Here is a 26,062-nt window from a genome sequence, read left to right as displayed (position 1 = left end):
AGTGCCCATCTTCAAGAGGGCCGCAGGTTCGACATACAGGACTAGGTCCTAGTGACCATGGATGCCAGCCTTTGAGGCTGGGGGGCAGTCACACAGGGAAGAAGCTTCCAGGGACTTTGGTCAAGTCAGGTGACTTCCCTACATAAATATTTTGGAACTGAGGGCCATTTACAATGCCCTGAGTCAGGCAAGGCCTCTGCTTCAAAAGGCCGGTCCTGATCCAATCAGACAACATCACGGCAGTCGCCCATGTAAACCAACAGGGCGGCACAAGAAGCAGGATGGCGATGGCAGAAGCCACAAGGATTCTCCGATGGGCGGAAAATCATATGTTAGCACTGTCAGCAGTGTTCATTCTCGGAGTGGACAACTGGGAAGCAGATCTTCTCAGCAGACACGACTTCCACCCGAGAGAGTGGGGACTTCATCCAGAAGTCTTCCAAAGGATTGTACACCATTGGGAAAGGCCACAGGTGGACATGAAGGCGTCCCGCCTCAACAAAAAGCTATAAAAGATATGGCGCCAGGTCAAGGGACCTTCAGGCGATAGCTGTGGACGCTCTGGTAACACCGTGGGTGTACCAGTCGGTTTATGTGTTCCCCCCTCTGCCTCTCATACCAAAGGTACTGAGAATAATAAGAAGGCGAGGAGTAAGAACGATACTCGTGGTTCCGGATTGGCCAAGAAGAGCCTGGTACCCAGAACTTCAAGAAATAATATCAGAGGACCCATGGCCTCTGCCGCTCAGACGGGACCTGCTGCAGCAGGGGCCCTGTCTGTTCCAAGACTTACCGCTGCTACGTTTTGATGGCATGGCGGTTGAAAGCCGGATCCTAAAGGAAAAGGGCATTCCGGAGGAAGTCATTCCTACGCTGATTCAAGCCAGGAAAGATGTAACTGCAAAACATTATCACCGCATATGGCGGAAATATGTTGCTTGGTGTGAGGCCACAAAAGGCCCCAACAGAGGAATTTCAACTAGGTCGATTTCTGCATTTCCTACAAGCAGGAGTGTCTATGGGCCTAAAATTAGGCTCCATTAAGATACAGATCTCGGCTCTGTCGATTTTCTTCCAGAAAGAATTAACTTCAGTTCCTGAAGTTCAGACATTGTAAAAGGAGTGCTGTATATTCAGCCCCCGGTTGTGCCTCCAGTGGCACCTTGGGATCTCAACGTGGTGTTGAGTTTCTTAAAATCACATTGGTTTGAACCACTAAAAACCGTGGATCTAAAATATCTCACGCGGAAAGTGGTCATGTTATTGACCTTGGCTTCGGCCAGGCGTGTATCAGAATTGGCGGCTTTGTCATATAAAAGTCCTTATCTGATTTTCCATATGGAGAGGGCAGAATTGAGGACTCGTCCCCAGTTTCTCCCTAAGGTGGTATCAGTTTTTCACTTGAACCAACCTATTGTGGTGCCTGCGGCTACTAGGGACTTGGAGGATTCCAAGTTACTGGACGTAGTCAGGGCCTTGAAAAATTATGTTTCCAGGACGGCTAGAGTCAAGAAAATTGACTCGCTATTTATCCTGTATGCACCCAACAGACTGGGTGCTCCTGCTTCTAAGCAGACTATCGCTCGCTGGATCTGTGACACGATTCAGCAGGCGCATTCTGCGGCTGGACTGCCGCATCCTAAATCAGTGAAAGCCCATTCCACAGGGAAGGTGGGCTCATCTTGGGCGGCTGCCCGAGAGGTCTCGGCTTTACAACTTTGCCGAGCTGTTACTTGGTCAGGGGCAAACACGTTTGCAAAATTCTACAAATTTGATACCCTGGCTGAGGAGGACCTTGAGTTCTCTCATTCGGTGCTGCAGAGTCATCCGCACTCTCCCGCCCGTTTGGGAGCTTTGGTATAATCCCCATGGTCCTTTCGGAGTTCCCAGCATCCACTAAGACGTTAGAGAAAATAAGATTTTACTCACCGGTAAATCTATTTCTCGTAGTCCGTAGTGGATGCTGGGCGCCCATCCCAAGTGCGGATTGTCTGCAATACTGGTAAATAGTTATTGCTAACTAAAGGGTTATTGTTGAGCCATCTGTTGAGAGGCTCAGTTGTTTTCATACTGTCAAACTGGATATAGTATCACGAGTTGTACGGTGTGATTGGTGTGGCTGGTATGAGTCTTACCCGGGATTCAAAATCCTTCCTTATTATGTCAGCTCGTCCGGGCACAGTGTCCTAACTGAGGCTTGGAGGAGGGTCATAGTGGGAGGAGCCAGTGCACACCAGGTGGTCATAAATCTTTCTTGAGTGCCCAGCCTCCTTCGGAGCCCGCTATTCCCCATGGTCCTTTCGGAGTTCCCAGCATCCACTACGGACTACGAGAAATAGATTTACCGGTGAGTAAAATCTTATTTTAAATGTGTCTGTGAGTAATGAAGACCAAGGGGTAAATTTACTAAGATAGGAGTTCTATTTAAGGTGGGATGTTGCCCATAGTAACCAATCAGATTCCAGGTATTATCTTCTAGAAGGTGCTAGATACATGACAAGTAGAATCTGATTGGTTGCTATGGGCAACATCCCATCTTAAATAGAACTGTCATCTTAGTAAATTTACCCCCATAGACCTAGGTGGTAACTTTGCCTTAAATAATTGTGGTTGCTGAGAGGAACCATGTCACCCTTCTACCAATGTACCTGCATAGCAGAGGGTAGGGAACTGCTGTCTCTCCTAAAATGACTATTACCTCTCCCCAGCCACTGAATTGGTTGGTATAAATGGTACTTATGGCAGAATCTTTTCTTACAGTATGGCTCCACCAGACAAGGATAGGTTTAAGCTTGTATGATGTGGCGGGGCAAGGCTACCTCAGAGAATCGGTATGTACAAGTTTTTGATATTTTGTAGCCTTCATTTCAACACCTTTTAGGCGGGTTATTCAGTTAGTGCCGTTTTGTATACTGGGAACTGTATTTTAGTACCGTGGGGTATAGATCGGGTCTGTAGGAGCCTGGCACTTTAAGAAATTAACAGTGTGTGCTGTCTCCTCCCCTCTATGCCCCTCTTGCAGACTCGGTTTAGAAAATTGTGCCCAAGGAGCTGGGGGCTTTCCTCTGGAGCTCCAGAGAGTTTTCTTCAGAAATTTTATTTAGTTTATTATTTTCAGTTATTATCATTTATTATAGTTTTTATAGCTTATTATTTATTGGAAACCAGTCTACCTGCGTTGTGGGACTCGGGGGGGGGGGGGACCGGACCAACCTCCTGAGGGTTAATGGCTCCATAATCCCCGCTGACAGGACATTAAGCTCCTGAGGCTCTGTTTCAGATACCATACTGTGTGTGCCCAGGCCAGAAGCGCGACGCCACCCCCTAACAGATGCTGAAAACAGACGACCGGTGCAGTGAGTGTTTACATTAGGGTCCAGTTAGCGGGTCCCCGGTGTCATGTGGCGGCTAAAGGGCGTGGCAGTCACGGGCTGTGAGCTGCAGTGCCCGCTGCGGGTCCAAACACTGGCAGTATAAATGGGGGTGAAAGCTTCATTATTACACTGATATGTATGTGTAAAATTGTGTAGCCAGTATAAATATAACTGTAGGGACCGTGTGCCATTGAAGGGGCGTGGCTTTGCGGAGAGCGGAACCAGCGGATAAAAGGCACCATTTCCAGCTGCTGCTGACTGAAAGGCTGCATAACAGAGCTCCTCCACAGACCCTGCTGAACACCAGTAGTACTGGTACCAGGAGTTATAGAGAAGGGGGAGCATATCAGCGGTGATTCACTGCTGCATCTACTGTTTATCTATATTTATTATTTCCAGCGTGACTGGATATTGTGTGCTGTCCCAATTCCTCTCTGTGTCACTCCAGTGGGGCTGTCTCACTGTTGTGTTGTTACTGCACTGTATTTCTCTTAACTCTGTGTGTTTCTGCAATAACATGTCTGGGGAAAAAGGCTGTGTGTCCTTCATGTAGTGCTAAGTTTACTCCCTCACCAGACAGGTCTCTTATGTGTAATCAATGTCCATTCCCTATCAGGGTAGTAGTTTGCAGGAACCAGAATGGTTAGAATCTGTCAAAAACATGATTCATAACATAAATACAGAGTGTCCGCAGCTAGACTAGAGTGACAGTCCCTAAATCAGTCGGTAGATAATATGTTTAGACTGCTGGCCTCAGACAGGCTCCTCAGCCCCCTCTGTTGGTCTCGCATAAATGCTCACTTCTACAGATTCTCCAATCTGACTCTGATATCACAGCTGGATGAGGGGGAAATTGACATGGAAGATGACAATGCTCTGTCCCCAGGTGTTGAGGCCCTGATATATTCCATTAGGGATATACTCAACAGAAGAGGATTTATTTTCTAATATAAAACAAAATCCTCAGCTACCTTCTCTGTCTCTTAAGGAGTTAAACTCACCTTCCAGGGAGGCATGGGTCAATCCTGACAAAAAATTCAAGACCCCTCAGCGTTTATTGAATTCCTTCCCTTTTTCCTTCTGAGGACAGAAAAATTTGGGAAACTCACCCGATGGTGGATACGTCAGTGTCCAGACTGTCACTTAAATTGGTAATTCCTGTACCTGGCGCTATCTCCCTCAGGGACCGTACTAACCGCAAAATTGAGACTACTCTCAAATCCATATATACTGCGGTGGGCATTGCTCAGAGACCCACTATAGCATGCGGCTGGATTTCAAGGGCCAGGGTAAAATAGTCTGATAATCTTCTACAAGGCTTTGACTCTCTCCCTCAGGAGGACGTCATGACACTACTGCATCATATTCAAGATGCTGATAACTTTATGGGTGAGGCTATTAAAGAATTGTGTCTCATCAATGGGCGTGCCACGATTATGGCGGTCTCGTGTCTTGTGGCTGCGACAGTGGTTAGCGGATGCGGATTCCAAAAAAGGCGTAGAGACTCTTCCTTATACAGGTGAAGCCTTATTTGGGGAAGAACTGAACAAATGGATTTCTCAGGCAACGGCGGGAAAGTCTACCTATCTGCCGTCTGCTGCGCCTCCTGCTAGACGTCCCTATCCCGGGCCTTCTCTGCAGTCCTTTTGTGTGGCCAGGTTCGAGGGCAGAGCCAGAGGGGCCTCAAATGCTTCTAGAGGCAACAGAGGTGAGTCCCGTAGATCTGCAGCTGCTGCATCCCTGGACCAGACCTCTGGATCATCCTCCACTAAGCCCTCCGCGTGACGGTTGGCCCCAACAGCAAGGCCACTTTCAGGTAGGTGCTCCTTCAACACTTCGCCCATGTGTGGGCAAAACCCTCCAAGACCCTTGGGTGAGGGTCCTCATATCACCAGGGTACCGGTTAGAATTCTCAGAGCTAATCCCTCTCTGATTCTTCATGTCAAGCTTATCAGCTTCACCTGTAGCAAGGGTTACCTTGCAAGACGCCATACCATGCTACTGCTAACAGGGGTTCTCGTTCCAGTGACTCCCCTGTCTCACAACAAGGGTTTTTATTCAACTCTGTTTGTTGTACGGAAAACGGACGGTTTGGCACGCCCAATACTGAACCTCAGATCTCTAAACCCGTACCTACGTGTGCTCAAGTTCAAGATGGAATCCCTACAGGCGTTGGTCTACGGCTTGGAGGAAGGGGAGTTCCTGGTATCCTTGGATATCAAGGATGCATATCTACACATCCCCATATGGCCTCATCAGGCTTACCTCAGGTTCGCTATACTGGACCGCAACTTCCAATTTCAGGCGTTACCCTTTGGTCTTTCCACAGCTACAAGGGTGTTCAGTTCCCTATTTGGATGATCTCCTGATAAAAGCTGCGTCCAGAGAATGTCTGCTGCACACCATAGTTTTAACTACGCGTCTGCTTACAGACCACGGGTGGATCCCAAATTTGCAGTAGTCTCACCTGGAACCGTCACGGAGAATTCAGTTCCTAGGTATGATACTGGACACAGTATCTCAGAAGGTATACCTTCCCATGGACAAGGCCTTGGCAATCCACGCTATAGTTCGCTCGGCCCTCAAACCTTGCAGGATCTCAGTCCACATTTGCATTCGTCTACTGGGTAAGATCGCGGCCTCATACATGCCCGTCCTTTCCAACTGGATTTACTGACCAATTGGTCAGGTTCTCACCTACACATGCACCAGCTTGTGTCTGTCGCCAAGAGCACGGATTTCCCTGTTGTGGTGGCTACAAGTCCCTTACCTTGTGGAGGGCCGGAGTTTGCTAACAATGGATACTGCTAACAATGGATGCCAGCCTCCGAGGTTGGGGGGGCAGTGACCCAAGGGGCCCAATTCCAGGGGAAGTAGTCAACTCAGGAATCTGCACTTCCATTAAATGTACTGGAACTCAGGGCGATTTACAATGCCCTTCTGCAGGCCTCCTCTCTTCTCAGGCATCAAGCCGTCCGGTCTATGTATGCCACGACGGTGGCATACATAGACCGACAGGGAGGAACAAGTAGCAGGGCCGCAGTGCGAGAGGTATCAAGGATACTGCTATGGCCGGAGGCCAATGCAAGGGCCATCTCAGCCATATTCATTCCAGGAGTGGACAACTGGGAAGCGGACTTCCTCAGCAGGCACGACCTCCATCCGGGGGAATGGGGCCTTCATCCTCAGGTGTTTCAACAGCTGGTTCATCGGTGGGGCTGTCCGCAGATAGACCTGATGGCTTCTCGTCTCAACAAGAAGCTCCGGCGTTTCTGTTTCAGAACAAGGGATCTGCAGGCGGCTGCTGTGGACGCTCTGACGGCGCCTAGAACTACCAGTTCGTGTACTGGTTTCCTCCAATCTCTCTCATTCTACAAAGACTCAAAAGGGAAAGAGTTCAGACAATTCTCATTGCCCCGGATTGGCCTCGACGGGCCTGGTATGCGGTACTCCTGACCATGTCTCTGGAGGAATACTGGCATTTGCTGCTGCTCAAAGACCTTCTTCAACAAGGACCATTCGTCTATCCAGACTTACAGCGGCTTCGTTTGACGGCTTGGAGGTTGAGAAGGAAATTCTAGCCCGAAAGGTCCCCCTCCAAGGTGATTTCCACAATGGTCCAGGCCTGGAAGGTGGTCACGTCGAAACATTTCCACCGTATCTGGCAGAAATATGTCTCCTGGTGTGAAGGTAGAAAATATGCTCCTGCGGAGTTCGACTTGGTCGTTTTCTACTCTTCCTACAAGCAGGAGTGTATAAGGGCCTAAGGTTAGGCTCTATCAGAGTCCAGATTTTCGTCTCTCTCTATCTTCTTCCAAAACAACTTGCTGTTTTACTGGAAGTTCAGACTTTTCTGAAGGGGGTTCTTCACATTCAACCGCCCTTCGTCACTCCCACGGTTCCGTGGGATCTAAATGTAGTCTTGAATTTTCTCCAATCGGATTGGTTTGAACCCTTATAAAGGGTGGCATTGAAATATCTAACGTGGAAGACTGTCATGTTGCTGGCATTTGCATCGGCAAGACGTGTTTCGGAATTGGGGGCCTTATCTTGTAAGAGCCCGTTGTCGAAGTAAAAAAAAATATTACATAGAACATACAGACCCCATACATATAAGTCGCTATACTTGCAAATACACGCAACGAGCACAGCAATATATGGTAAAACACGCATTTACACGGACATGCCACAGAGATGGATTCAACACTTATTTCATACAGTACATAATTATAATAATATCAAGCGCCAGACATCATAATGATTTAAAATTATATAATGGAGTAATGTCATGTATGTGTATTATTGGAATGAAGCAAGATACACCTGTCATATTTGGTATTAAAGCAAGCAGATTAATGTGTAGATTCATTTGATACGTGTTATTAAGTTGTAGGACATTGCAACAAATAGTTATGATTAAATGTATGAAAGCTAAAGTCATTTTTATTAGGACAATAGACATTTACAGAAACAGGTGGTGGACAGGAAGCTCAGGCCAGCCCCTTTTGATGTCTTCAAGGCTGAACCTGTTTAGCATACGAACAGACTAGTGACTCATCATGAATGAGAAAGTTCCCTCCCCCAAACTAGATAACACATTACAGAGACACACAGTTGCCAATTGCTGTTTTGTCCCAGACGATGATGGAGGTGCTTCTAGACCAGTTCCTGCATGATTTTACAGAGAGAGAGTGAGTGATATGGAGGGACGAATTTATATGAGAAAGATATGGTAATTGTATCGCTGGCCTGTAACTGTATGTATTAACTGCTTACTGTATGAATTGTAACTATATGTATACTGTACATTGTAATATATTGAATCCATATCCTTTTAATAACAAATATATACATCAATGAGCTTTGGAACTCAGATAATGTGTGGGTGTATTGTTTTCTCTTATGGGATGCAGTGTTTTGCGATGTATAGCGCACATTCAGGGCACATGGTAATAAGATGTGCAGGCGTTTACAATATATATTAGAGCGGGCATTTTAAATATTTGTTAGAAAGCAATTTGGTATTTAGAGATGAGGGCTCGTCCGCGATATCACGGTCTTAATGATGCACTGTACATTACAAATGCGACGCTGTGGTCGATCAGCTTATGGTGGACGCATTGTGACGCTGAGAAAATCATATCCGTGTGTTCTGTTGTGTTATCAGTAAGCCGATGATATGAAAAATTCAAGGGACAATGTTTCTCATAATATTTAAAATGCAAAAATATATTTGATATTTAATGAGGGTAGGGCGGTACTCTGGACTCGCCTGCAGTTTTTGCCGAAAGTAGTGTTGGTTTTTCACGTATATCAACCTATAGTGGTTCCAGTATTGACTGACGCATCATTTGCTCCAAAGTCCTTGGACGTGGTGAGGGCTTTGAGAATTTCCGTCAAGAGGACTGCTCGTCACTGAAATCTGACTCGCTTTTTGTCCTTTATAACGCTACCGAGATTGGTCGTCCTGCTTCTAAGCAGTCAGTTGCTCATTGGCTCAGGCTGACAATTGTCCAAGCCTATTCTTCGGCAGCTTTGCCGCTGCCAACTTCTATCCAGGCCCACTCCACTACGTCAGTGGGTTCTTCCTGGGTGGCTGCCCGGGGTGTCTTGGCCTTACAGTTGTGCCATGCAGCTACTTGGTCTGGTTCGAACACGTTTGTAATGTTCTACAGGTTTGACAGCTTGGCCAGGGATGACCTTCAGTTTGGTCAGGTGGTTTTGAAGGGGTCTCTGCACTCTCCCATCCTTTTTGGGAGCTTTGGGACTTCCCCACGGTACTAAAGTACAGTTCCCAGTATCCACTAGGACGTTAGAGAAAATAGGAATTTAATACCTACCGGTAATTCCTTTTCTCGTAGTCCGTAGTGGATACTGGGCGCCCACCTCAGTGCTTCGTTTTTCCTGCTTACTACGTTGTAAGTGGTCTTGGTTAGGTCTGCTGTTGCTGTACCTGTTCCATGTTTGACTAGCCTTGTTAATCTTGTTGTTGGTTAGCGTTGCTACCTTCTGTTTTGGTTAGCATTGCTATCCTTTTTTCTCTTGCGTCCTAGTGGATACTGGGCATCTGTACTTTAGTACCATGGGGTATAGATCGGGTCCACTGGAGCGTGGCACTTTAAAAACCTTTAGTGTGTGTATGTATGTGCTGGCTCCTCCCCTCTATGCCTCTGCTACCAGACTCAGTTTAGAAGTGGTCAGGGTCTCACCTTCACATGCATCAGGAAGTGACATTATCTCCAAAAGCCCGGATTTCTCTATTATGGTGACTACAAGTTCCTCACCTGGTAGAAGGCAGGACTTTCAATATCCATCGTGGATTCTACTGTCAACGGATGCCAGCCTCTGGGGTTGGGGGGCTGTGACCCAAGGGGCACAGTTCCAGGGGATATGGTCAGTTCAGGAATCTGCTCTGCTTAAAAACATCCTGGAACTCAGGGCAATTTACAATGCTCTTCTGCAAGCTTCCCATCTCCTGAAGGATCAGACGATCCAGGTTCAATCGGACAACGCCACGGCAGTGGTGTACATAAACCGACAAGGGGGAACTAGAAGCAGAGCGGCGATACAAGAAGTGTCAAAAATAGTCTTCTGGACGGAGGCCAATGCAAGGGTCATCTCGGCCATATTCATTCCAGGAGTGGACAACTGGGAAGCGGACTTCCTCAGCAGACACGACCTCCATCCAGGAGAATGGGGCCTACATCCCCAGGTGTTTCAACAGTTAATTCACCGGTGGGGCTGTCTGCAGATAGATCTAATGGCTTCTTGTCTCAACAAGAAGTTATGCCATTACTTTTCCAGAATGAGGGATCCGCAGGCTGTAGCAGTGGACGCGCTGACAACACCATGGACGTACCAGTTTGTGTATCTGTTCCCTCCTCTACCGCTAATCCCAAGGATCCTAAAAAAGACTAACAAGCAATTCTGATTGCCCCGGATTGGCCTTGACGGGCATGGTACTCGGACCTCCTAACCATGGCTCTGGAGGATCCCCTGGCTTCTGCCACTTCAAAAGGATCTTCTTCAACAAGGTCCTTTCGTCTATCCAGACTTGCAGCAGCTACGTTTGACAGCTTGGAAGTTGAGAGGGATAGGTTGTTGGTTACGTCTAAACATTATCATCGTATCTGGGAAAACTATGTTTCCTGGTGGGAAAGTAGAAAGGTTCTCCCTTGGAATTTAGAATTGGTCGTTTTCTACTTTTCCTGCAAACGGGAGTGGATATAGGCCTACGTTTAGGCTCCATCAAATCAGATTTCGGCGCTCTCTATTTTCTTCCAGAAACAACTTGCCATGTTGCTTGAAGTACAAACTTTCCTAAAAGGAGTTCTTCATATGCAACCGCCCTTCGTACCTCCCACGGCTCTGTGTGATCTCAATGTGGTTCTGTCCTTTCTTCAATCGGACTGATTTGAACCCTTACTTAGGGAGGAGTTGAAATTTCTGACCTGGAATATGGTAATGTTGTTAGCATTGGCGTCTGCCTGATGTGTCTCTGAATTGGGGGCCTTATCCTGTAAGAGCCCTTATTTGATTTTTCATAAAGACAGGGCGGAACTCAGGACCCGACCTCCGTTTTTGCCAAAAGTGGTTTCAGCTTTTCATGTGAATCAACCCATTGTGGTTCCGGTGTTGTCTGACTTTTCCATTAGTCCAGAGTCTTTGGATGTGGTGAGGGCTCTGAAGGTTTATGTCAAACGGACTGCTCGTCATCGGACATATGATTCGTTGTTTGCCTTTATGATGCCACCAAGATTGGTCGTCAAACCTCTAAGCAATCAATTGCTCGTTGGCTCCGGTTGACCATTCAACAAGCCTATACTTCGACGTCTATTCAGGCCCACTCAACAAGATCTGTGGGCTCTTCCTGGGCGGCTGCCCGGGGTGTCTCGGCCTTGCAGTTGTGCCAAGCTGCTACTTGGTCTGGTTCGAACACTTTTGTTAAGTTCTATCGATTCGACATCTTGGCCATGGATGACCTTCAGTTTGGTCAGGTGATGTTACAGGGGTCTCAGCACTCTCCCACCTGTTTGGGAGCTTTGGAACTTCCCCATGGTACTAAAGTACAGATCCCCAGTATCCACTGGGACGTAAGAGAAAATAGGAATTTAATACCTACCGGTAATTTCTTTTCTCGTAGTCCGTAGTGGATACTGGGCGCCCGCCTCAGTGCTTCGATTCCTGCTTACCTGAGTAAGTGTTTGGTTGGCCCGCTGTTGCGGTCCCATTATGATGTTGGGATAGCTGTGTTATCCTGGTTGGGCTGGGGTTGCTATCCTCTGTTCTGGTTAGCGCCCTCCTTTCGGTTTTAGTTGTGTGTTGGCTTAGTGCCTCACCGCTGTTGTACCTGTTTTCTTCTCTTGTGGTACGTCCGTCTCCTCAGACGGTTTCCTAGACTGAGTCTGGTAGGAGGGGCATAGAGCGGAGGAGCCACCACACACACACACACACTAAAGGTTTTTAAAGTGCCAGGCTCCAGTGGACCTGATCTATACCCCATGGTACTAAAGTACAGATCCCCAGTATCCACTACGGACTACGAGAAAGGAATAAGGTATTAAATTCCTATTATTGTTGGGTGTTGTTTCGTTACAGCACCGCTGTTTATGTGTATATCCTTCTTTCAAGTCCGTTTCCTCGGGCGCACTTTTCCTAGACTGAGTCTGCAGGAGGGGCATAGAGGGGAGGAGCCAGCACACTGTTAATTTCTTAAAGTGATAGGCTCCTACGGACCCGATCTATACCCCATGGTACTAAAGTACAGTTCCCAGTATGCACTGTGGACTACGAGAAAAGGAATTACCGGTAGGTATCAAATTCCTATTTTCGACCAGTCAAAAAAAAATTTTTACTTTTCACCCGTTTTTACATTCGACCTATTCAATGCCCGTGCCCTTTTTTCTGCTGGTTGAAAAATCCGGCTCTGGCGAAACCCACGTGTATTTGCGAATTTGCCGCTGATATGCGTGTTTTGGCAAATTTGCGGCCATTTTTGCCTGTTTTTGGCACAATTTTTGCCCATACCGTTTTAATTTAAAAAAATAAAGTGAAACGGCATGGGCAAAAATTGATTAAAAAACGGGCGAAAATTGAATACCCTTTGTCGAATTAGTGCCGTATTTTTCGACCAGGGGTAATTGAATACTCCACTTAGACTATTGATAAGATGAGTATTACATGATTCCTTGGTCCTCAGTTTGAAAGCCTATGTTGGAGGCAGGTTGAATCTAGGAGTCGGTGACAATACTGTGCAGCTTAGGGATGAACTGGGGCTTAAAACTGGCCCGGCATTCTATCTGTGCGAGTGAACTGGGAAAGGGGGCGTGTCCTCACATTATACCCCCTCTAAGCATGCCAGCTGAGTGTAGCGCCGGTCGGCAGAGCTGCTCGGCCAAGCCTCCAAATGGCCAGTCCGGTCGTGCTTCAGCCCATAGATTATCTGCCTCCTATGTCTGCAAGTAACAGACAAGCTTATTAGGAAATATTGTACATGTAATATGCACTTTGCATGCACTTGTAGCTGTTTTGTCTATTGATAAACTGTGAAAAGTAACAGAAACATTTTAAAGTCAGCTCTTGAATAAGTTCTTACTCCCTAACAGGATTTGGAGAATTACATCCTTGAACTTATTCCAACCTTGCCTCAATTGGACGGTTTGGAGAAGTCCTTCTATTCCTTCTACGTCTGCACTGCTGTTCGAAAATTCTTCTTCTTCCTTGACCCCTTGAGAACCGGTAATAAAAGGAAAAAAAAAATATAGGAAATTCCACACAATAATATGCTACCTGGAGGTTTCAGTGTGCAGTAACAGCAAATGAAAATCACAAGGGAGTACAGAATAGATTTTAGCTAAGTACACTATGGGCTTGATTCTGAGTCGGACACAAGTGGGCACATCCCATGATTATCGGCAGACTGCGCAAGGCCATAGAAAGCAGTGGTATTCACCATGCATACACACCTTGATGGAGGATACAAGATGGATGCTTAGCTCCAAACGCAGCCACACCGCTCTCTCCGAGAAATTGGCATTTCTGTGAGGCAGCTGGGCTATTACCATGCAAACATATCAAGGGGTGTTGTGGGTGTGTAGCCAACTTCCATGCAGATGGAGGTGGGGCACCTGGTTTTAGATGTATCTTTTGTATCCAGCATGGAGTTGGGTACAAGTGCCAACACTAATGGGTTGTGTGCAAAATCCCAGCAGTCTGGATCCAGACAGTCAGAAGACCGACAGTGGAATCCTGTCAGCCAGAATCCCAATTGATCACTTGAAGTATTTTCACCCTACCCCTCCTGCAGCCTAACCCCAATCCCAGTACTTACCTCCGGGATCTGTCGGGATTTTGACCTTCGGGAACCCGCAGTGGGTCTTCTGTCCGGATCCCGACTGCCAAGATTTTGACCGCATCCCTAGCAGCCAAACTGTCAGACCATCAGGAACAGTAGTAATGGTAGTACATTAAATCATGTATTTATTGTACTTTTTTATTATGTAATATTATGAACAGTATAATTATGGTGCATTGTGGGTATTTTTGATTTATGCGATTGTTCAAAACCAACGATTTAAGGACTAACTTCTGGACATATAGGGTGTGACTGTAAATGGCACAGTTTTTATGCTTTGGATGTTGCCAAAAGATGAACTTTTTATCTGTACTTCTTAAAGTCTGTTATATTACTACTTCCGTAACGTTTTTATCTCCTTTATAGGCAAAATAAAAATACAAGATATTTTAGCTTGCAGCTTTTTGGATGATTTACTAGAGGTAAGTTCTTTCCATCTGACTAATTCTATTGTCTTCTGCAAGCAGTTGGTTGCATGAGTTAGCGATCACTTATTAAAGCGTCAAGCAATATTTTACATTCTAGACATATAGGCTACAAATGACTTGTCATTCTTAACTTCTGCCATTGCTGCCTCACAGTCTCCTCAAATAATATTTATCTTTACAGCTTCGGGATGAAGAACTTTCTAAAGAGAGTCAAGAATCCAACTGGTTTTCTGCTCCTTCTGCACTGAGGGTTTATGGTAATAACAATATTTAATTTTTTTCTATTAGCAAAGGATTTATGTGTTGTTTGAGCCAGTGTTCCTGTGTTTCTCAGATCTGTAAGGGGGTGGTAGGATGCGGATTACATTCACTAGGGTGACGTAACAAGGGTCTCCAGGCATCCTGTATGTTCTGTGATACCGTGCTGGTGTAACATAATTCTATGTTGTGTCCTGACACTCAGGCCAGTACCTAAATCTGGATAAGGATCACAATGGGATGCTAAGCAAGGAGGAACTGTCACGTTATGGTACAGGTACCTTGACCAGCGTCTTCTTGGACCGGGTCTTCCAGGAATGCCTGACTTACGATGGGGAGATGGTGAGTCATCTTAGATCTTAGAGCTGTACAAAGTCCTTCCAGGGTGCAGTTCATCTACTCCTTGATGATGAAGCATATTACAATAAACAGCGTCCCATCTCTGGTAATGAAGGTCATGTGAGATTTAGGACTGATATGAGCAGGATATTAATATAACGTATTATGCAGTACGTAGAGGGTTAAAGTGCACTGAAGGGTAAGAGTAGTGGTAAAGATTCTGAATGGAATGAAAATGGACTTGCTGTAGTGAAAGGAAACCATTATAAAGATATGACAAATGAGAGTTATCCGTATTACCAGGGAAAAGGGTGAGCATGTGTAACCTCTGTTTCATACTACTCCATACTGAGGATCATCCACTTATACCCCTTTCACACCGCAGCTTGAACCCGGTAAATTGCCGATTTTTAAGGCTTCCTAAACGGTTCGAGCTGCGATGTGAAAGGGTCACCTTCAATTTACAGTTTTCAAAATACCGGTATTTTGAAACGGTAAAAAAGCAGGGTCCTACCCGTTTCATTGTGCAGTGTGAAAGGGTCTGAAACGGTATTTGCAAGCCCCAGAAGGTGATAGGCTGTCTCCATGTGTGATGTCACCAGGCAGAAGCAGGAAATAAACATTTAAAATGACAACCACTGTTTTGTATGGGTGAAACGGGTTCAGTGTGAAAGGTACCAAAACGGTAATGAAATGGTAATATACTGGTTACAACATGCGATGTGAAGGGGGTTTAACTGCTCAGAACCGTTTAAAGAACCATTTCAAAAGCAGGTTTTGCGATGTGAAAGCAGCATGACTAACCTTACTTACCCGATTCAGGATTATAAGACGTACTTGGACTTTGTGTTGGCTTTGGAGAACAGGAAAGAGCCAGCCGCCCTACAATATATATTCAAACTGCTGGACATCCAGAACAAAGGCAGCCTGAACGTATTTTCTCTAAACTACTTCTTCAGGGTAAGTTTACTCTCCCAGCGGTCATTAACTGGGCTCCTCCTTCTCATACTGCCCTAAAAAAACAAATCCTGCCAGGTTGCGGTTCTAGAGAAACTCACGATTACCTGCATGAGCTCCCTCTTGGAAGTCCCGCTCTGCCACTTCTCTCTGCTCCCTAGTATACCAGTAAGACCAGTTTTTGCCTTGTGAAGCTACATCTTCCCTTCTACAGTCGCCCCCTGCATGGCACCAGATTTGCTCAGTGCTTTGCACCCTTTTATCTCCACTCTGTGGCAGGAATGAGAAACCGTGCATATATGCTCTAGTGTCTGCTCTTACACATACACAGAAAAAAACATTAACTGTATTATTTTATGCTTCCCCCTATATGCAGGAGGGAGCAGGGAAAAACCATTGTGTGCTTTATGTGAAGTAACACGGCTTGGCTAGAGTATTCGGTCATGTGGGCTTCTTCCATTTTATCACAGCTCCCGAGAACTGGTTGAAAAAAAGACCAATGGGGGCGAGCATACTTCCATGCATTAAGCCATGTTCGGTCGTGTGTACACGGCATACATAGTATTTCGATGTGTTCTCATGGATGTTGGGATCATGGAAAGATGATTTGTTTTGGAACTAGTTTTTAATTGTCTGTCATATTGGTGTACACAATGTTGATTGGAGTGATGATTGTTACTGTGCATGCGCCAAAGTCGCAATATGCTTGAGCGGTGATGGTTTAGCGACAACGCTCACAGAAAGATTTACTTGCAGAATGATTAAATCCTCCCCGAGGGGGTAATGGAGGGTAGTTAGGAATACGCAGGCGTGTTGGGACCATTTTCTGGGCGTGTACTACTTTGAGTTTGTTTAGATATGGATAGGCACCGGCGTCTCCGCTGAGCCATAAATTCTGAGACAGCATAGGGTTGCTCAGATGGCCCCATTGTTCAGGCTTCTGTATGTTAAGGTGGTTGTCAGACAAAATAGGTGGGTGTCTCTGTACACAAGAGGGTGTCTGAGTCATTAGCAATGCGTTACACGCACCCATGGATCAGGCCCGCAGTCTTTACAAGTGTTCCTGCACATGCAGCACGAGTTTTGTTTGTTAAAATATCATTCAACTAAGATTCCTGAAATCTTCTATGTACAAATCGTTTGATGAAAAAGATTGTTTGTGCAAATCTTTAATCTTTCATTGAGCAATTTCTACACACACAGAAAGATGTAAATGTGGTACACTTTATATATTGATAATGTGCAATTATGAACAGCCCGTATCCTGGGTGACGGGCATATTAAAAGTGGAGAAGGCATTCATGCAGGCTCTGTAGGGCCCCCTCCTCTCTGGCAGTGAGTAGACTCTGACTTTATGCCAGAGTCTACCCCGCCTATACCTTGTTCCCAGCAAACATCTCTATAGTGCATGCGCAAATCACCAGGAAAATGGCCGCAGCTGCCATATCTCTAACGTCCTAGTGGATGCTGGGGACTCCGAAAGGACCATGGGGAATAGCGGCTCCGCAGGAGACTGGGCACAAAGTAAAAGCTTTAGGACTAGCTGGTGTGCACTGGCTCCTCCCCCTATGACCCTCCTCCAAGCCTCAGTTAAGATTTTGTGCCCGAACGAGAAGGGTGCAATCTAGGTGGCTCTCCTGAGCTGCTTAGAGTAAAAGTTTAAATAGGTTTTTTATTTTCAGTGAGACCTGCTGGCAACAGGCTCACTGCATCGAGGGACTAAGGGGAGAAGAAGCGAACTCACCTGCGTGCAGAGTGGATTGGGTTTCTTAGGCTACTGGACATTAGCTCCAGAGGGACGATCACAGGCCCAGCCATGGATGGGTCCCGGAGCCGCGCCGCCGGCCCCCTTACAGATGCTGAAGCAAGAAGAGGTCCATAAATCGGCGGCAGAAGACTTTCCTGTCTTCATAAGGTAGCGCACAGCACTGCAGCTGTGCGCCATTGCTCTCAGCACACTTCGGTCACTGAGGGTGCAGGGCGCTGGGGGGGGGCGCCCTGGGAAGCAATGAATTTACCTTATTTGGCAAAAAATACATCACATATAGCTCCTGGGCTATATGGATGTATTTAACCCCTGCCAGTTTTCCAGAAAAAAGCGGGAGAAGAGCCCGCCGTGAAGGGGGCGGGGCCTATCTCCTCAGCACACAGCGCCATTTTTCCCACACAGCTCCGCTGGTAGGAAGGCTCCCAGAATCTCCCCTGCATCCTGCAGAAACAGGGTAAAAAAGAGAGGGGGGCACTTATTTGGCAAAATAACAGATATAAGCAGCTATAAGGGATAGACACTTATTGTAAGGTTGTCCCTATACATATATAGCGCTCTGGTGTGTGCTGGCAAACTCTCCCTCTGTCTCCCCAAGGGGCTAAGTGGGTCCTGTCCTCTATCAGAGCATTCCCTGTGTGTGTGCTGGGTGTCGGTACGTGTGTGTCGACATGTATGAGGAGGAAAATGATGTGGAGGCGGAGCAATTGCCTATAATGGTGATGTCACCCCCTAGGGAGTCGACACCTGAATGGATGGCCGTAATTAAGGAATTACGTGACAGTGTCGGCACGTTACAGAAAACTGTTGACGACATGAGACAGCCGGCAGCTCAGTTAGTGCCTGTCCAGGCGTCTCAAACACCGTCAGGGGCTATTAAACGCCCGTTACCTCAGTGGGTCGACACGGACACAGACACTGACTCCAGTGTCGACGGTGAAGAAACAAACGTATTTTCCAGTAGGGCCACACGTTACATGATCACGGCAATGAAGGAGGTTTTGCACATCTCTGATACTGCAAGTACCACAAAAAGGGGTATTATGTGGGGTGTGAAAAAACTACCCGTAGTTTTTCCTGAATCAGATGAATTGAATGAAGTGTGTGATGAAGCGTGGGTTACCCCCGACAAAAAACTGCTAATTTCTAAAAAATTATTGGCACTATATCCCTTCCCACCAGAGGTTAGGGCTCGTTGGGAAACACCCCCTAGGGTGGATAAGGCGCTCACACGCTTATCAAAACAAGTGGCGTTACCGTCTCCAGAAACGGCCGCCCTTAAGGAGCCAGCAGATAGGAGGCTGGAAAATATCCTTAAAAGTATATACACTCATACTGGTGTTATACTGCGACCAGCAATCGCCTCAGCCTGGATGTGCAGTGCTGGGGTGGCTTGGTCGGATTCCCTGACTGAAAATATTGATACCCTGGACAGGGACAATATATTATTGACTATAGAGCATTTAAAGGATGCATTCCTATATATGCGAGATGCACAGAGAGACATTTGCACTCTGGCATCAAGAGTAAGTGCGATGTCCATTTCTGCCAGAAGAGGATTATGGACGCGACAGTGGTCAGGGGATGCGGATTCCAAACGGCATATGGAAGTATTGCCGTATAAAGGGGAGGAGTTATTTGGGGGCGGTCTATCGGACCTGTTGGCAACGGCTGGGAAATCCACCTTTTTACCCCAAGTCACCTCGCAGCAGAAAAAGATACCGTCTTTTCAGGCTCAGTCCTTTCGTCCCCATAAGGGCAAGCGGGCAAAAGGCCACTCATATCTGCCCCGGGGCAGAGGAAGGGGAAAAAGACTGCAACAGACAGCTTCTTCCCACGAACAGAAGCCCTCCCCCGCTTCTGCCAAGTCCTCAGCATGACGCTGGGGCCTTACAAGCGGACTCAGGCACGGTGGGGGCCCGTCTCAAGAATTTCAGCGCGCAGTGGGCTCACTCGCAAGTGGACCCCTGGATCCTGCAGGTAGTATCTCAGGGGTACAAATTGGAATTTGAGACGTCTCCCCCTCGCCGGTTCCTGAAGTCTGCTTTACCAACGTCTACCCCCGACAGGGAGGCGGTATTGGAAGCCATTCACAAGCTGTATTCCCAGCAAGTGATAATCAAGGTACCCCTCCTACAACAGGGAAAGGGGTATTACTCCACGCTGTTTGTGGTACCGAAGCCGGACGGCTCGGTGAGACCCATTTTAAATCTGAAAGCCTTGAACACTTACATAAAAAGGTTCAAGTTCAAGATGGAGTCACTCAGAGCAGTGATAGCGAACCTGGAAGAAGGGGACTACATGGTGTCTCTGGACATCAAGGATGCTTACCTCCATGTCCCAATTTGCCCTTCTCACCAAGGGTACCTCAGGTTTGTGGTACAGAACTGTCACTATCAGTTTCAGACGCTGCCGTTTGGATTGTCCACGGCACCCCGGGTCTTTACCAAGGTAATGGCCGAAATGATGATTCTTCTTCGAAGAAAAGGCGTCTTAATTATCCCTTACTTGGACGATCTCCTGATAAGGGCACGGTCCAGAGAACAGTTAGAGGTCGGAGTAGCACTATCTCAAATAGTACTACGACAGCACGGATGGATTCTAAATATTCCAAAATCGCAGCTGATTCCGACGACACGTCTGCTGTTCCTAGGGATGATTCTGGACACAGTACAGAAAAAGGTGTTTCTCCCGGAAGAGAAAGCCAGGGAGTTATCCGACCTAGTCAGGAAACTCCTAAGACCAGGCCTGGGAAAGATGGTGGCTTCTTACGAAGCGATTCCATTCGGCAGATTCCACGCAAGAACTTTTCAGTTGGATCTGCTAGACAAATGGTCCGGATCGCATCTTCAAATGCATCAGCGGATAACCCTGTCTCCAAGGACAAGGGTGTCTCTCCTGTGGTGGTTACAGAGTGCTCATCTCCTAGAGGGCCGCAGATTCGGCATTCAGGATTGGGTCCTGGTGACCACGGATGCCAGCCTGAGAGGCTGGGGAGCAGTCACACAGGGAAAAAATTTCCAGGGCTTGTGGTCAAGCATGGAAACGTCACTTCACATAAATATCCTGGAACTAAGGGCCATTTACAATGCCCTAAGTCAGGCAAGGCCTCTGCTTCAGGGTCAGCCAGTATTGATCCAGTCGGACAACATCACGGCAGTCGCCCACGTAAACAGACAGGGCGGCACAAGAAGCAGGAGGGCAATGACGGAAGTGGCAAGGATTCTTCGCTGGGCGGAAAATCATGTGATAGCACTGTCAGCAGTGTTCATTCCGGGAGTGGACAACTGGGAAGCAGACTTCCTCAGCAGACACGATCTTCACCCGGGGGAGTGGGGACTTCACCCAGAAGTCTTCCACATGATTGTAAACCGTTGGGAAAAACCAAAGGTGGACATGATGGCGTCTCGCCTCAACAAAAAACTGGACAGATATTGCTCCAGGTCAAGGGACCCTCAGGCAATAGCTGTGGACGCTCTGGTAACACCGTGGGTGTACCGGTCAGTGTATGTGTTCCCTCCTCTTCCTCTCATACCAAAAGTACTGAGAATCATAAGAAGGAGAGGAGTAAAGACTATACTCGTGGCTCCGGATTGGCCAAGAAGGACTTGGTACCCGGAAATTCAAGAGATGCTCACGGAAGACCCGTGGCCTCTACCTCTAAGACAGGACCTGCTCCAGCAGGGACCATGTCTGTTCCAAGACTTACCGCGGCTGCGTTTGACGGCATGGCGGTTGAACGCCGGATCCTGAAGGAAAAAGGCATTCCGGATGAAGTCATCCCTACCCTGATCAAAGCCAGGAAGGATGTAACCGTACAACATTATCACCGTATTTGGCGTAAATATGTTGCGTGGTGCGAGGCCAGGAAGGCCCCTACGGAGGAATTTCAACTGGGTCGATTCCTGCATTTCCTGCAAACAGGACTGTCTATGGGCCTCAAATTAGGGTCCATTAAGGTTCAAATTTCGGCCCTGTCGATATTCTTCCAAAAAGAACTAGCTTCTGTTCCTGAAGTTCAGACGTTTGTCAAGGGAGTACTGCATATACAGCCTCCTTTTGTGCCTCCAGTGGCACCTTGGGATCTCAATGTAGTGTTGGGATTCCTAAAATCACATTGGTTTGAACCACTCACCACTGTGGACTTGAAATATCTCACATGGAAAGTGGTAATGCTGTTAGCCCTGGCTTCAGCCAGGCGTGTATCAGAATTGGCGGCTTTATCCTATAAAAGCCCTTACCTAATTTTTCATACGGACAGGGCAGAATTGAGGACTCGTCCTCAATTTCTCCCTAAGGTGGTTTCAGCATTTCACTTAAACCAACCTATTGTGGTGCCTGCGGCTACTAGGGACTTGGAGGATTCCAAGTTGCTGGACGTAGTCAGGGCCCTGAAAATATGTTTCCAGGACGGCTGGAGTCAGAAAATCTGACTCGCTGTTTATCCTGTATGCACCCAACAAGCTGGGTGCTCCTGCTTCTAAGCAGACGATTGCTCGTTGGATTTGTAGTACAATTCAGCTTGCACATTCTGTGGCAGGCCTGCCACAGCCAAAATCTGTAAAAGCCCATTCCACACGGAAAGTGGGCTCATCTTGGGCGGCTGCCCGAGGGGTCTCGGCTTTACAACTTTGCCGAGCAGCTACTTGGTCAGGGGCAAACACGTTTGCTAAATTCTACAAATTTGATACCCTGGCTGAGGAGGACCTGGAGTTCTCTCATTCGGTGCTGCAGAGTCATCCGCACTCTCCCGCCCGTTTGGGAGCTTTGGTATAATCCCCATGGTCCTTTCGGAGTCCCCAGCATCCACTAGGACGTTAGAGAAAATAAGAATTTACTCACCGGTAATTCTATTTCTCATAGTCCGTAGTGGATGCTGGGCGCCCATCCCAAGTGCGGATTGTCTGCATTACTTGTACATAGTTATTGTTACAAAAATCGGGTTATTGTTGTTGTGAGCCATCTTTTCAGAGGCTCCTTCTGTTATCATGCTGTTAACTGGGTTCAGATCACAGGTTATACGGTGTGATTGGTGTGGCTGGTATGAGTCTTACCCGGGATTCAAAATCCTTCCTTATTGTGTACGCTCGTCCGGGCACAGTATCCTAACTGAGGCTTGGAGGAGGGTCATAGGGGGAGGAGCCAGTGCACACCAGCTAGTCCTAAAGCTTTTACTTTGTGCCCAGTCTCCTGCGGAGCCGCTATTCCCCATGGTCCTTTCGGAGTCCCCAGCATCCACTACGGACTATGAGAAATAGAATTATCGGTAAGTAAATTCTTATTTTTCCTAGTGATTTATGTCTGCAGCACCACATCCCGCTGCAGAACTCTGGAGGGTAAAGTATAATGATATGGGTGCAGGGTGTGTGGTGTGGTCCTAGGGGCCTTGAGCACCCATTATAGTTGGTAATTCAGAGTCGATCGTAGATGTGCTAAATTTAGCACATCTACGATCATTTACTCTGACATGCGGGGGGACGCCAAGCACGGGGCTATTCAGCCGCGCATGTTAGGCACTACCCCCCCCCCCTTCCCCGCACAAGTACAAAAGCAACGCACGCCGGCGATGCTTTTGTACTTGACAAGTAGCTCCCTACCTGTGTAGCTCCTGCGCACTGGCAGGGAGATACTTGTCACATCCCAGGTTGCAGCGAATGCGTGTGACATCACACAGCCGCCGCGGCCTGCCCCTGCACGGTCCGGGCATGCCTGTGTTGCCCGGACCGCACCCCCAAAATGGCGGCCCGCCCAGCGAACCCCTCTGTCAATCAGATAGTATCTCTGGCATGCACATGCGCAGTTCAGACCTGATCGACCGTTGTGCGAAATGCACAGCAGCGATCAGGTCTGAATTAGCCCCATAGAGGCGCCTATGCTCAGGGAACATTGAGTGACGTTGGCAATACCATAAAGTACAGGCTGTATTTATAGTACCATCTAATATTACTATCCCATTATCAGGCAATTCAGGAGCAAATGAAGATTCATGGACAGGACCCAGTCACTTTTCAGGATGTGAAGGTAAATGTCTAATAGCTTTTAATTATAAAGTGCTGACATTACGCAGCATTGTACATGGAGTGAACTACGACAAAGAATTGACATCAGTGACACACAGGACAAAGACGGCTCTCACCCACATATAACGGGTGCATGTAACAACACTTGATAGTAAGGTAGTGAATAACTATTGTAGTTGCTTGTGGTGAAAGTGTGCAGTAAGGCAGCAACATTGGCCCTCATTCCGAGTTGTTCGCTCGTTCTTTTTCATCGCATCGCAGTGAAAATCCGCTTAGTACGCATGCGCAAAGTTCGCACTGCGACTGCGCCAAGTAACTTTACTATGAAGAAAGTATTTTTACTCACGGCTTTTTCTTCGCTCCGGCGATCGTAATGTGATTGACAGGAAATGGGTGTTACTGGGCGGAAACACGGCGTTTCAGGGGCGTGTGGCTGAAAACGCTACCGTTTCCGGAAAAAACGCAGGAGTGGCCGGAGAAACGGTGGGAGTGCCTGGGCGAACGCTGGGTGTGTTTGTGACGTCAACCAGGAACGACAAGCACTGAACTGATCGCACAGGCAGAGTAAGTCTGGAGCTACTCTGAAACTGCTAAGTAGTTAGTAATCGCAATATTGCGAATACATCGGTCGCAATTTTAAGAAGCTAAGATTCACTCCCAGTAGGCGGCGGCTTAGCGTGTGTAACTCTGCTAAATTCGCCTTGCGACCGATCAACTCGGAATGAGGGCCATTATCGGTCCACCTAATAAAGTAGCCACTGGAGACTCGATTTCTGTACAGCTACCAGTGTTGGGGTATGGTTGGAAGTGTGTGGTATAATAGCGCGACATGGTACACCAAATGGTCGACAGGTACAAATGGACGACATGTTTTTTGGGCCAAATGTTGTATATTTCATATTTTGTGACCACCATCGGTACAACCGTAGACGCTCGCCACACTTTGGGCAAGATGGCTCACTTCACAAGCCACAGGTTACAATTCCCAATAGATGTCCACGTGTATAGTAAATCAGGAAAATGCCATCCAAAAATGTGTCGACCTTTTGAACCTCTCTGCCATATTGTGTCAAAAAAAAAAAAAAAAAACACTGACAATCTATCATCCAGATACAGGCTGGAATGAGGGGTGACAGTGGAATGTGCATATGACACATGAATTAGTCATTGCAGAAATCTTAAAATGGACAGAGCCCCAAATGTAACAGCCTGTGACATTTCGTCACTGTAGCCCTGAGATTTAAAGCAGCAATTTTTTATTTACCAGCAAAAGTTTTGCTTTTTACAAAAAAAAAAAAAAAAATTGGCAGCTTACAGAAAGAGCGAATGATCCGGCTTTAGGAAACTAGACATTAACCCAAAGACTTTACAGTCTAAATCCATGATTAAGTGTTTGTTTTTATACCTGTATTGTTAATACTTTCTTTCAATTCCAGGATGAAATCTTTGACATGGTTAAACCGAAAGATCCCCTGTGTATTACGCTCCAGGATCTCATCCAGAGTAGCCAAGGGGATACAGTGTGCAGTATTCTTATTGACCTTAATGGTTTCTGGACCTACGAGAATCGGGAAGTGCTGGTAGCCACTGATGGAGAAAGCCCTGCAGACATTGACGATACATAGTAATTGGTCTTCTCTGATTTCCCATCAGTCCAGACCCCAACATTAAACTCCTGTCAACACTAGGAATGCAAATAAAACCTATAACTTTTGGGAGGGTTATTTCCTTGAAAGTTATGCCGCCTACACACGGTGCGATGCAGGCTACAGCTGATATTAACTAGGTGATCTGGCCGGAGGTATGAACTCAGATACTGTGTGGTCAATATTGGCCTGCCTGAACAGTCTATTTTTCCTTGCAATGCCGACCCCGCATCGGAATCGCAAGGTGTTTCCACATGGTGCAATATGCACTCTGGGTTCTACCAATGTGGACTATATAGTCCATATCGATAGTTATATTCCACCGTGTGTAGGCCCCCTTAGTGTTCAATGTAAACCTCACTAAGGAGTGTGATGCTGGGGCAGAAACCGGAATAGGCTTTTATTTATTTATACTATTATTTTGTACTTTGTAATATATAAAAGTGTAATTTGACACTTTCTGTAAGGAAATGTAAACAGCAACTCTTTCTACTAGTATTGTGAATAAAATACTTATATTAACAGGCTTGCACACCCAGCGAGTGTCTATGACTTAAACAGTATGGTGAACAGCACCAATTAAAATGTTGTATGTGTTGGATAGGCTTCACTATGTTATACCAGGAATAACAATACTATTATTATTTATTTCTTCATCCACTAATGGACACTGGAGGATCTATACAGTGGAGTATAGAATGGGTGGTAACTGGGAGCTGGCACTTAAAATTGTAGAAAGTGTGAGGAGCTCCTCCCCCTCTATGCCCCCCCTTCAGGCCAGTCTAATACCTTCTACACCAGGGGTGGGCAATTATTTCAGCTGGGGGGCCGCTTAACACTTCTAGCGAATATTCGAGGGCCACACACAAAATATCTTGTATATACAATATCTATCACAAAAATGCTGTTAGATTTTTATAA

The 26,062-nt window shown here is 46.8% G+C and overlaps 1 protein-coding gene across 6 annotated transcripts in view; it reads left to right on the top strand.

The window, feature by feature from the left end:
- PPP2R3C (protein phosphatase 2 regulatory subunit B''gamma) overlaps window positions 1-25,673 on the top strand; it is a 66,430-nt gene extending 40,757 nt beyond the window's left edge. For all 6 annotated transcript variants that reach the window (XM_063947895.1, XM_063947892.1, XM_063947893.1 and 3 more), the window contains 8 exons: window positions 2,761-2,831; window positions 12,980-13,112; window positions 14,095-14,150; window positions 14,338-14,413; window positions 14,620-14,756; window positions 15,576-15,713; window positions 23,437-23,496; window positions 24,932-25,673. In XM_063947895.1, the coding sequence (XP_063803965.1) occupies window positions 2,761-2,831; window positions 12,980-13,112; window positions 14,095-14,150; window positions 14,338-14,413; window positions 14,620-14,756; window positions 15,576-15,713; window positions 23,437-23,496; window positions 24,932-25,120 (860 nt within the window). In that variant the 3' untranslated portion in view covers window positions 25,121-25,673. The remainder of the gene's footprint in view (window positions 1-2,760; window positions 2,832-12,979; window positions 13,113-14,094; window positions 14,151-14,337; window positions 14,414-14,619; window positions 14,757-15,575; window positions 15,714-23,436; window positions 23,497-24,931) is intronic.
- Window positions 25,674-26,062: the final 389 nt, after the last annotated feature.

This window comes from Pseudophryne corroboree, chromosome 12, assembly GCF_028390025.1.
Source record: "Pseudophryne corroboree isolate aPseCor3 chromosome 12, aPseCor3.hap2, whole genome shotgun sequence".
In the NCBI taxonomy this organism is placed as follows: domain Eukaryota; kingdom Metazoa; phylum Chordata; class Amphibia; order Anura; family Myobatrachidae; genus Pseudophryne; species Pseudophryne corroboree.
Note: the sequence above shows the minus strand (reverse complement) of the source record. Positions and strands in the feature narration are given on the sequence as shown.